At 37.8% G+C, this 12,818-nt stretch overlaps 1 protein-coding gene across 2 annotated transcripts in view; it reads left to right on the top strand.

Moving 5' to 3' along the window:
* The window catches only part of ANO3 (anoctamin 3), a 382,443-nt gene that overhangs the window by 305,267 nt on the left and 64,358 nt on the right, over positions 1-12,818 (top strand). For both annotated transcript variants that reach the window (XM_075129454.1, XM_048853572.2), the window contains exons 11-13: positions 1,740-1,861; positions 3,569-3,703; positions 11,711-11,807. In XM_075129454.1, the coding sequence (XP_074985555.1) occupies positions 1,740-1,861; positions 3,569-3,703; positions 11,711-11,807 (354 nt within the window). The remainder of the gene's footprint in view (positions 1-1,739; positions 1,862-3,568; positions 3,704-11,710; positions 11,808-12,818) is intronic.

Raw genomic sequence — 12,818 nt, 5'->3', positions numbered from 1 at the left:
GACTGACTGCTAACCTTGAAGGGACATCTCTGAATTGGCTTTAAGAGTCATAAAGTCCAATCCTCCTGGGCCTCCTACCAAGGCAGCCAACTGTGCCTCCCCTCCTGCCTATGGAACTATGATTTGGTTGGCTTGAGCAGTCAACCGGTGAAGTGGATTTCTTGCAGTACTGGACTCCTTTCTGAGATGGTGAACTGTAATCCCTTGAGCCAGTTGCTGGATCATTGCTACTTCACTTGTGGGTGAAGGGTAGCACTCTCCAGAAAGGAAGCACTTGGCTGAATGGGATAAAAGACATTTTACAGCAGGATGGAAGCTGGTTTCCAGTCTTATACATTGAGTTCTCATCTTTTCCACATCACAATGTATCTCTTCCATTGCTGCCCTCCACCAGTGGCAGGCTCATAAATAATACCACTTGAGAAGTTATTATCAGATACATTTTACAGTTCACACTATGCAGGAACACTAGTGTTTCTCAGCATGTACATTTTGTGGTGGTGAAAATTTGGTGCAGCTTGCTGCTACCATGGCCTAGCTGTAAGTCATGTCATGCCCTTAAGCTGTGCTGAGTCAGAGAAGAGAGAATAAAAGATGCTTTTTAAATAATGGAAGAATATTTTCAAGAAAATGACTGTAACAATGACTGGGGTTTTGAAATTTTAAAACGAATGTAACCCGGGGTGCTTCAGAGCATTTAATGGACTGTATATTCTCTTCAAACTAGTGTACTAAATCAGTCCATACTTCATAATGCCATTAAATGCAAGAGAATGGCCACTAGAATTGTATGCCTTACTAAATGAAAACATGGCTTAAACTGGAGTGCTACCTTATGGTGAGAGTAAAATGAATGTAGAACCACAGAAGATTGGTGACTTCAGTTGGAAGGGCCTGAAAATTCTGCATCATAACTCTTTATTTTAGAGTATAACGCTGTGCGTTAAGCTGTAATGGAATCCAGACAAAGCCAATCAAAGTGTTTGGGTAAAAATGAATTAAATGTTTCTTTGTATTCCTCTCTGATCGATTTTGTGTTTAATGCCTCAGGGAGCCATTTGTGGGGACAAAATAGTACCAGCTCTGATCTTCTTGTTTCCATCATCTATGAAAAGGAATACCATAGATAGACAAGGGACCTGTGTGATGGAATGAACCCCCGTATTCACACTGTTGCAATAATCTTTGTAGAAAAGTTATTACCGATTCTCTCGTTTTACACTGGTAAATCAGAAGTAACTCCATTAAAATTATTGGAGTTAGCCAGATTAAAAGAATTGGGCCCCATATTGGAAATCAATGGAATTACACAGGAGTTATACAAAATATGTCCACATATGTGGCTCTTTGGAACTTAAAAGCATTTGAAAAATATAAAAACATAAACAAATGACTATACATCCAGGACCTACAAATACTGGACCTGAAGCCATGCACTCCCACTGGAAAGTGCTGGGGATCTAGTTAGTCAGGAAAGAGTACTTTAGCACTGGTCTTTAAATCTGTCCTAGAGGAAATTTGTCATTGCAGAGAAGTTTGTAACCCCCTCTACTATATGAGGCTTAACAATAAACTCAGGATTGCATTTTTTTTAACTATTAGTAATAAATGAACCAATACATCCGTGTCATCAAAAAAGTAATGTCCTTATTTATATTTGAATCCAAATGCCATCTTTTTAATGCCTCTTTCTTTCCCAGTGATGCAGAAATATCTTTTTCTTTCTTTCTGTGATTCAGGGAAGCCACAAGAGCAGACATCCCATCAAAACACATGGAGCTCAAAATCACAGACACCTATTATATGAGCGCTGGGCACGGTGGGGGATGTGGTACAAATACCAGCCTCTGGATTTAATCAGGTACTCATACAATGTAACACAACTTTTTTCAATTATGTGAAAAGCTAGGCAGTGGTAGACTACCCATTCTGCTGAAAATTACAGGCATTTTATATTTAATTTTTTTTTTAAAAATGAGCAAAAATGTGTCTCTTTGCTTTATTGATAGAGTTTAGCTACTTGGTATTACAACGCATGGCCTCAGTCCTGCTAGTTGTTCAGTGTTGGTGGATCCTTGTTTAGTCTTACCGATTTTAATGGGGTTCCTCATGGAACAACTTGCAGAGAGGAGGCCTAAGGCATAGTTCTGCAATCTGATTGGCACAAACAGACCCCTACCCCACCCAGAGACCTTTTGAAATCATTGTAGTGCCAAATGGACGAGGGTTTATAAGAGAAATAACTTGACTAAGTTAAAAACAAAAATCTAGTTACAATCAATGTTGGAATGTATGTATGTATCATTTCCTTTACCTATTTGGGGATTATTAAAACAAAAAGAATTTTAAAAAATAATTTTGTCCCTGTAATTAATGCTGGTGTTTGCTTTTTGCATTTCACTTATCTTGGACAGTGAATACAGACAAGTCAATTTCATTTCTGCTTACCGTCAGTTTCAGGTCCTCATCCTGCAATCTGATGCATGTGGGTGGGCCCTTATGTCCCCACAGAGTGCCAAGGAAGACCACGGGTATAGGGGTCCTTCTGTCCTAACCAAATTGTAGGTTCAATGCCTTACTTTCTAGCCATGTTCACTGCCATCTCACTCTTCTGGCAACTTTTGGCCCATTTTTGAAGAATTAAGGCTGAATCTTGAACTCATGTTCCCCAAGTACTACCACTTTGCTCTAACAGTAGATTTTGGTGACAATCCAGCATATGTTGTTTTTTTATAGTGGACTACATGCTATGTGAGAACAGGCTCTTTGTCACCTTCTTTGTCAGGATCCCAACATGGGCAGTCATGGCCAAGGGTCAGAGCAGGGGCATATCTGAGGCTGGGAGTACCAGAAGAGTTTGTAGGCAGGTCCAGGCCAGGGCTCACACCATGGCTCATGGCCTGAGTCAGGAGTCAAAGTCCAAATCAAGCTGAGAATTCAAGAGCAAGGAGCAGGAACAGTAACTGGAGCTACAGAAGATCCACACTGTTGCTGAGACACTTCCTGGAACACACCTTGGGTTTATATAGGGCAGGGAGTCAATCAGGAATCATGGAGCTGCTGTCTGTCAAACCCTTGAGGCAGAACTTCCCATGTCTTTCTCTACAGTGGGTCATGGGAAGTGTAGTGCAAGTTGGTTACAGCCTGGCGATATCAGCTGCATGGTAGCTCTACAGGCCTGGGTTCTGTAATTATGTTACACAAAAGTATTTGCATAACACTGTGTCCAACTCTTCTGAGTTTAATACTAACAAATATGCTGTTTTATAACTTCCTACTTTTAACAGAGCTGAAGTTACTGACTCGTCTAAATCATTGCAACAGTGTAAAATTGTAGTGCACTCCAGCTGTTTCCTTATGGGATATGTGTATTGGTTAGACTGCAATTAGTGCCACTAAAGTATTATGTCAGAATTATATAAAATTGCATTTTGGACAAGTGCTACTAAAAAGACAGCAAATGAAAATAAACTTTGTAATAATTATTTCCTTTTAGGATTCCTGAAATGCTGTCAAGATGGGCAAGATCATTTACTACAAACTGTTTGTTTTTTGCTGTTTCACACAGGCGGTATTTTGGTGAAAAAATTGGTCTTTATTTTGCTTGGCTGGGATGGTACACTGGAATGCTCATTCCTGCTGCACTTGTCGGGCTGTTTGTTTTCCTTTATGGATTGTTTACAATGGATTCTAGCCAAGTAAGGTATGATGCACAATAAAATCCCATTTTAAAAACCACAAAAAACAGTTATTCTTGCGAGTTCCATTGTTGAAAATGTAAGCAGCAGCCAGGCACAACCTAAACCAAATGTTGCATCTCTTCAATCAAACTTTAAACATTTGCTAGACTTACAGCATTTCATAATATTCAAACTGAGGACTCAATTATATTATCAGCTACATCCCCTCTCTATAACCATTTACATCAAAAACTAGACATTTTTCGTTCACAGTAGCTAAATTTATGGCTGCGTTTGCAGCATTTCCAACTCTGTGTACAAGGAAATACAGCAAATACTGTGTTGAAGATAAGTAATTGCAAATGACCACCCATTAATGGTTCTCACTATAGTGAGGTGAACTCAGGAAAATTCTCTCTCTTGGTCTCATGTGGACTGGAGTATGGGATTGCATATAGATCTGGGTGCATCAGTGAAGTTCCAGAACTTCAACCTCCATCCTTCTGTGCAAACCTTTCCCACCAAAAGGGATGATGTTATTGAAACGCTGAACCTAATTCTTCTCTCAGCTACATTGGTGTAAATTAAGAGCCAACTCCATTGTAGCCAATGGAGGTACTCATTTAATACTGGTGTAAGGGAGATCACAGTCAAGTGCTGTGCAACATGAAACCCACCGAAGTTTCAAAGTGATTTTCCCCTGATGTGGGCCTGTCCCAGGAGGAGATAATGATATCAACTTAAGAAATAAGTGAAGAGAAATCGTGCTAAAGCAAATGTCTGATATGTTGTAAGGAGAACTATTTCTAGAGAGACTTTTCTTTCCAAAGCTTTCCATTAGGAGTGATTAGCTCCTCAATGCAGAACGCTAACCCATGGGAATAGAACATAAAGCTTAGTCTATGGTTACTACTACTTTGCATGCTAAGACTGTTACCTTAATGGAGCAAAATTTTGTAGAAAATTAATGCATTTTAGACTTTGAACAAGGAGCACTTTTCTTTCTTGAAGTTCTTTATCCTGTACTTTACAAAGTCTTATTGTCTCTCCTGCTGTGCTTAATTAAAGCTTTGTCAAGTTTCCTGTTATAAACCAAAATGTTCAGATTTGACTGTTTCAGATAACATTGGATATTATATCAGCCAAACACCATGTATTTTTATTAATGAGGTGTTTAACTGTTTTTTCCATGTTGTAAGTTTGAAAGGCAAACCCACAACATGAAATTGAGTCATTAAAACTGAGTTAAAAGTAATTTCAGGTACATCTGCCCCCTGTGTCCTCTTGCTTATTTTTCTAGTTTTACAATCAGATTTTCCTATTTTTAAATGCTTATTCTCCCTCCCTTTATGAAAGACCCATCCAAACAAAAGAGGAAACTGACCGTCTGCAAGAGGAACCATGAACACTATCCACATTCAGGTGCCAGAATGCTCGACACAAGTAAATTAGGTCATCTAGGAACATGAGTGTTATGCTGCACAGCATGGCAATGACAGCAGGAATAGAACTCAGATCTTCTTGCTCCAAAAGCACATGCCCCTAGCATTTGAGCTGAAGTATTTTAGCTGTTGATAGTCTGACACTTAGCCCTGGTCTACGCTGGGGAGGTAGGGTCAATCTAAGTTACGCAACTTCAGCTACATGAATAACGTAGCTGAAGTCGACATACTTAGATCGACTTACCATGGTGTCTTCACCATTGTGAGTCAACTGCTTTCGCGGTGATGGAGCACAGGAGTCGATGGGAGAGAGCTCGGGGGTCAATTTATCACATCTAGACTAGATGTAATGAATCGATCTCTGCTGGATCAATCGCTGCCTGCCGATCCAGCAGGTAGTGAATACATATCTTTAGTTAAGCAGTTCTAATTCTATACAGTAGAAGACAGTGATACACACATAAACTAGCCCATTCATTACAATTTGTCCCTGCCTATTCTGGTGTAGGGTAGCAAAGATTAAACAAAATACTAGTAAACTAGATTGTGAAGACAGCAAAGAATCCTCCATTACCAGGAAGATGGCGTAAATGACCTCATAGGTCTTTTCCGTTTTTATATTCTGTGGTTCTAGGATTATTTAATTAATGTTTGTAAAACACTTTGAAGAGGATAAGTGCTGTATAAATGCTAGGTGGTGGTAGTAATTTATTATTTAGTTTTGCACTCTGTAGACATTACATTACACAAACACAAGGTACATCACAGGATACTGGCTGAGCTGTTTTCTCCAAGACTATGTTTTTATCTGGATGAAAACAATGAGCATTTGGAATTTTAATTTTGCGCCAGGGCATTATGTTAATCTGACAAATTGGCACATTACCCCAAAACCTATTCAAAAATTTGATTATTTGTTACAATACCAATTGATGCCAGATTGACTTTTTATTCTAGTAATGCCCCTTATCAGGAATGTGCAAACTGTAAATATCGCTTTGGATTTTGCTCATAAAACAAACTGTTTATGGACATTTAGTGACACAATTTGTTGTTAATTTCTCTGCTGTATGGTCACCAAAGTGTTTCCGTTTGTTTGTTTTTTTAAAAACCCTGCTCAGTGATCAAATTAGCACTTTGCTCAGTAGTGTCAATTCAGCTGTTAGGGTTATGTAAAAGTCTGCTACTTGGGAAATACAAATCCTCCCTCTAGTGGTTTAGGAGCAAATTTGATCATTTTGCTTTTTCATTTTGTCTCCATTGTACCATTTACTTGCACTGCAGAACTGATGTACAGGTGGAAAAATGTGTATCACCATAGAGTGTGTTATACCTAATTAATAAAGAGAAGATTGTACAGTAATGAAGTTTCAAGCACATGCTAGAGTTGATGTATTTAATACATGGATGTCTGTCTTAAGTCTGAAATTCAAAATCTGCTCTGTTCTGAAGTTAGATGGTAATTGAAAAACAAACCAACCTTTTATACAGTATAAATCTCTCCAACAAACATTAATATATGGCCCACGTTTTAAAACATGTTTTTCTCACTGCTATCAGCAGAGTAGCTTGGTGAACCAGGGGACTTTTCATTTCCCTGTGACAGCAGATGGGCAAGGCAGATCATTCCATCAAAAGTCCCGTTCTTTGTTGCCAGGGCTCAGTACTGGTATTAGGGCTGCCACGAATGGTAGCCTCAGCCTGTGATTTCTAGTGGTGACAGCTAGTTCCTTGATTCTGTTGGGAGATGGATGTTGCCATATCAGAAAAACCCAGTGGATCTGTATCAAATTACCTTTGACACACAGTCTGAATTAGATACTTTGGGCCCAAATATGCACAAACAAAGCTGCAGAATTTCAACCCATATTTTTTGTTTTGTTTGTTTCTATTGTAGTATATATTTAATGATAAAGTTGCCCTTTCTTGACCAGGTTGTGAGGCGGATTTAAAGTGTGCGACATATTGAAGGCCCTCCTATCTCTTAAAATTCTTTCTTGGACTGTTGATTTATTGCAGTTAATTCACATGATTAACTCAAAAAAATTAATCGTGATTAAAAAAATTTAATCACACTGTTATACAATAGAATACCAATTGAAATGTATTAAATATTTTTGGATGTTTTTCTACAATTTCAAACATTGATTTCAATTACAACACAGAATACGAAGTATACAGTGATCACTTTATATTATTTTTATTACAAATATTTGCATTGTAAAAATGATAAAAGAAACAGCATTTTTCAATTCACCTCATGCAAGTACCATAGCATAATCTTTTTATCGTAAAAGTGCAACTTACAAATGTAGGGTTTTTTTATTAAATAACTGCACTCAAAAACAAAACAGTGCAAAACTTTAGCACCTGTAAGTCTACTCAATCCTACTTCTTGTTCAGCCAATTGCTAAGACAAACAAGTTTGCTTACATTTCCGGAAAATACTGCTGCCTGCTTCTTATTAACAATGTCACCTGAAAGTAGGAACATGGCAATTTTGTAGTCGGCGTTGCAAGCTATTTACATGCCAGGTATGCTAAACATTCATATGCTCCTTCATGCTTCGGCCACCATTCCAGAGGACATGCTTCCATGCTGATGACGCTTGTTTAAAAAAAATAATGCGTTAATTAAATTTGTGACTGAACTCCTTAGGCTCTATTTTACCCACATTCTGCCATATATTTCATGTTATAGTCATCTCAGATGATGACTCAGCACATGTTGTTCATTTTAAGAACGCTTTCACTGCAGATTTGACAAAAAGCAAAGAAGGTACCAATGTGAGATTTCTAAAAATAGCTACAGCACTCGACCTAAGGTTTAAGTATCTGAAGTGCCTCCCAAAATCTGAGAGGGACAAGGTGTGGAGCATGCTTTCAGAAGTCTGAAAATGGAAACACTCTGATGCGGAAACTGCAGAACCCAAACCAACAAAAAAGGAAAAGCAACCTTTTGCTGGTGGCCTCTGACTCAGATGATGAAAATGAATATGCGTCAGTCTGCACTGCTTTGGATTGTTATCGAGCAGAACCTGTCATCAGAATGGACACACGTTCTCTGGAATGGTGGTTGAAGCATGAAGGGACGTATGAATCTTTAGCACATAAAGCAGGCAGCATTATCTACTGCAAATGTAAACAAACTTGTTTGAGTTATTGGCTGAACAAGATATAGGACTGAGTGGACTTGTAGGCTCTAAAGTTTTACATTGTTATATTTTTGAAGGCAGTTTTTTTCGGTATATAATTCTACATTTGTAAGTTCAACTTTCATGATAAAGAGATTGCACTACAGTACTTGTATTAGGTTAATTGAAAAATGCTATTTCTTTTGTTTTTACAGTGCAAATATTTGTAATAAAAAATAAATATAAAGTGAGTGCTGTCCACTTTGTATTCTGTGTTTATAATTGAAATCAATATATTTGAAAATGTAGAAAATATCCAAAAATATTTAAATGGTATTCTATTATTGTTTAACAGTGCAATTAATCACTTGATAACTCTAATTTTTTCCATATTTTGCATTCTTTTCTTCAGATGAATTATATGCAGAACCAACCATATATTTAAGCCACACATCAGAATCAAAGACAGGTGTAGATTTTCCCTTCCCCTTTGTTCAGGGGCTTATGTAGAAATAAATTTGTTGGTTTTAGAGTAGTTTGCATTTGAGGGGTTGCTACACATCTCAGGAAACACGTCCATGATTGCTCCTCTTATTGACAGCCTCCACTCAGAAAGGCCAAGAATGGAACAGGCCATGGAGATTTAAGCATCTATTCACCAATAAAGGGGTTGGCCTTTCAGGTCAGGATTGAAGTGCACTGGGCAAAGAAGTAGGGGGAAGCTTTCACTTCTATCTATACTGTTCTTACTAAAAGGATTTTAGCAACAAGGGCAATCACAAGGGCAATGACATCTATCATGATCACTAAATTTGCTAAAAAAAATAATAGCTTAACCGAGAATTGCTCATAAGCATCTGGACTAGTATTGGTGTAACTTTCTTTGAGTTTAGCTGTTGGGAAAAAAACCGGGGTTTTAAAAGAGAATTTATAAGAAGATTTCAGCACCATCGTGCATAGACTACAACCACATGTTTTATATACTTTAATGTCTAACTTCTCAAGTACAGCAGCACAATTTGTCTTATGTTTTTTATAGTTTATATTGTCATCATCTATTGTACTGTAAAGATCTCATTCTTTGCAGTTAACTGTTTGAAATAAAATTCCCTTACATATTAAGACTTGTGATACAGATCCAAATTCTATTCCTAGATACACAGGCATGCATTGATGCACATCTCTGACATCAGCTACTATGCTTGCTCCTGTTCAGAGATTTTTTTATAACATTTTCTTTGACAACCCCTAATTTTTTTTTGTAAGATTTAATAATTTAGAGACTAGCATTGCTGAGAAAATTTAGAGAAAAGTCCATACAAACATCATTGGAGAGAGCACAGTCTGTAGCATTATTATTCCAGGAATGGGATTTAATGTGAATGCACATTTGTAAATAAATACCAAGTTCAAATGGTAGTTTCCATTAGAGCTGTGAGTTCAGATTCCGTGAGATCCTTAATAGAATGCAAGCAGAGTTTGTGTAAACCGAAATCAAACTGGATTCCTTTGCATTTGTATTGTACCTCTTTTACTGCCTCTGGGAACCATTGCAGCCCCAGGTCAGCTGGGAAAGGGATGTTTGATTGGGCCAGCACAGGAAACTTAAGACAGGAACTTATGTCAAATGGAGTTGGTAATTTTTTTAGTAACCTGTGGCTAGTGTCCACACTAATGTGGGTAAGAGACTCAAAGGGGCCAGCTCCCAGAGGTACACATGAGTGGGGGACTCAGAGGATAACTATTAGTAGGAAAGGATTTAGAGGTGGTTTGAATCCTGAGGGTTAGGCTAAAGAGGCCAACACTTGATATGGTTATTTAACAAGGAGCCCGTTTAACTTAGCCACAATAAGTATCTGAGGTATTACACACTCTCCATCCCCATTACTGATCCTAAAAGCTCATGCTTCAGGGTTTCAACTGGCCACCTGCAGTGGTCAGGAAGGGATTTTTCCCCCCCATTGTATTCTGTGTTTATCTGGTTTTTTTCAATCTCCTTCCTCTGAAGCATCAGGGAAGGCCATGACTGGAGATGGGCCTTTCATCGGGGAGGGGCTCTGAGGTAGCATTGAACAATCTCTCTCAAGTGCTTGGCTGGCTGGTTCTTGCTCACATGCTCAAGGTTTATGTGGGGTTGGGAAGAAATTTTCCTGCAGTTCAGATTGCCAGTGACCTTGGGGTTTTTTGCCTTCCTCTGCAGCATGTGGGTATATCTCAATCATTTCCCTGCCATTGTGAGGGTCTTGGGCATTGGTGCACCTTGGTCCTTCCTATTCTCTGCCTGTGGCACGTAATAGTCTAGTCTCCTGTGGCTATAATACTTTGGTTTCATTTCAATTATTGGGATTAATATGCAGGTGCTGGGTGGTGTTGATGGCCTATACGTGATATATAGGAGGTCAGACTAGGTGATCCGGTGGGTCCTTCTGGCCTTAACCTCTCACTGTTAAAGTTGCTGTCTTCTGCTTTAAAAGCCATCCTTGTGTCTGCTTTATTTTCCTGTGTGTCCTGATCAAGGTACTCAAACATGTGCCTAACTTTAAAAATGGTGAATAGTCACATTGAAGTCAATGAGACTACTCATGTACTTAAGCCCCTTAGTGAATCTCAGGGACTTCTGAAGTAGTATGATATCTGAGGATCTTTTTCCAAACAGTGACTGAAATATCATAAGAAGACTAGTTCATTTCATTTTGTCCCCATAAATGATTCAATCTTGGGGGAAATTAAACACAAATACTTGAAATACAAATGCTAGAAGTTCCCCACCCTTTGAGTTCACCCCTCCCCTATAAAACTAGTTGCCATCTGCATTAGATGTGTTTGACATTAAATGTCTTGAGTGAAATCCTGGCTCTATTTAAGTAAATGTAAGTCTCCCATTTACTTCACTGGGGCCAGGATTTCATCTCTTGTCACTGTACATGTGGTATGGTTTTTTCCTTTACACATGCTAGGCCAGATATTTCAGATGATGTAAATTGGCATGGCTTCATTAATGTTGACGGAGCTACGCCAGTTTACATCAGCTGAGGATCTACTCCCTGTGTTTTAAAGGGTGTTGTAAATATTACTACCTAACTTTGCTAAATTTGTGGTATGTAGTTAGAAGTCTGGGACCAATCCTTCAGTTCTACTACATGTAATACTTCTGTTGAAATCCATGTGTGTTTAGTAGAAATAGGGATGGCAGTATCAGGTCCAAAGAGGATGTGTTTTTGCTTAGGGTCAAATCCTGTTGGCACTGAAGTTATTTGTAAAACTCTTCTTTATTTCAGTGGGACCAGGATTTGGTTCTTAAATTAAATTGGTCATGGAAAATTAGATTTTTAATGAGCCTATTTCATGGTCTGGGCATGTTACAAACCAATAAAGAATATAAATGATATAGCCTTGGTCTGGAAAAATGCTGAAAGCCTTTTTATAATCTTTATTTTCCCATCTTTTTACTAAAGCAAAGAGATCTGCGAGGCAAATGAAACCATCATGTGCCCTATGTGCGAACGCAATTGCACACTACAAAAACTCAACGAAAGCTGCATATATGCAAAGGTAATTATTAGTTTTGTGCTGCAAGCTGATGCTATCTAAAAGTCAATTCTGTCTGCATAATGGTTGCTGCTGTTACTTCAGCAAAGGCTCCTCTACAATTTGGTGATGCTCTACTAACTTTTCAATGACAAAAATATTTGCAGCCTTACTACCTAGCATCTATTGTCTTTCAGTTGATAATGAAGCAATCACAGCTGATTCTAAAAATGACTTTCTGAGAGCATTTTCTTCTTACCTCTATTTTTGTCCATCTGAATATGCCCAATGATATAGCAAACTTTTTTTTCTGGTCGGGTTTTCTACCTTCCTATATGATTACGTTCTCACTTTTCTGTTTCCCTGTAGTGTTGATAACTGGATTTCTGTTCTTTTTAAAGGTTTTTTTTTTTTTTTTCCATTATAGAGAAGTATAATGCTCCTGTGGTGTGCCCAACGCAGTGGTCTTATACAGTCAAATCTACAGGAAACTGTCCATCAAACATAAACATTGATTGCTTTTGAATGCAAGCAATATATATAAATGAACACATATATCAGGCTACTTTGGTTTGTATTATATTACCAAGGCTGAAACCAGTCTCAGTTTTTCTTTCTCAAAATTATTCTGCACAATCAAATAATTCTTGTTTAGAACTCAGTATTGTTTACAGAAATTTGAATGGCTCTGTCTTAAAGGCAGAGAAAGAAATTCAGTTTTTAAGGGATTTTGAAATTTGGTTGCATTTCAAATTGGAACTAACCCCAAAAATGTAGAAATTCTCCATGGAAAAAAAAAATTCCAAACAATTTTTTGATCAAAACATTTCATTTCGATTTTTAGTTTACTTTATAACATATACTATAATACACAACAAAAACAATCCAAACAAAAAGTCATTTCAAAATGACAAATCAAAATGTTTAATTTCAAAAATGTGGAAATGGGATGTTTTGATATTGTTGAAGCTTGTTTTTTTCCCCAAAACAAAATTTTAACGAAATCGACTTGATTTCAAGAAGCCTCTTGATTTT

This window comes from Caretta caretta, chromosome 6, assembly GCF_965140235.1.
Source record: "Caretta caretta isolate rCarCar2 chromosome 6, rCarCar1.hap1, whole genome shotgun sequence".
Lineage (NCBI taxonomy): Eukaryota > Metazoa > Chordata > Testudines > Cheloniidae > Caretta > Caretta caretta.
Note: the sequence above shows the minus strand (reverse complement) of the source record. Positions and strands in the feature narration are given on the sequence as shown.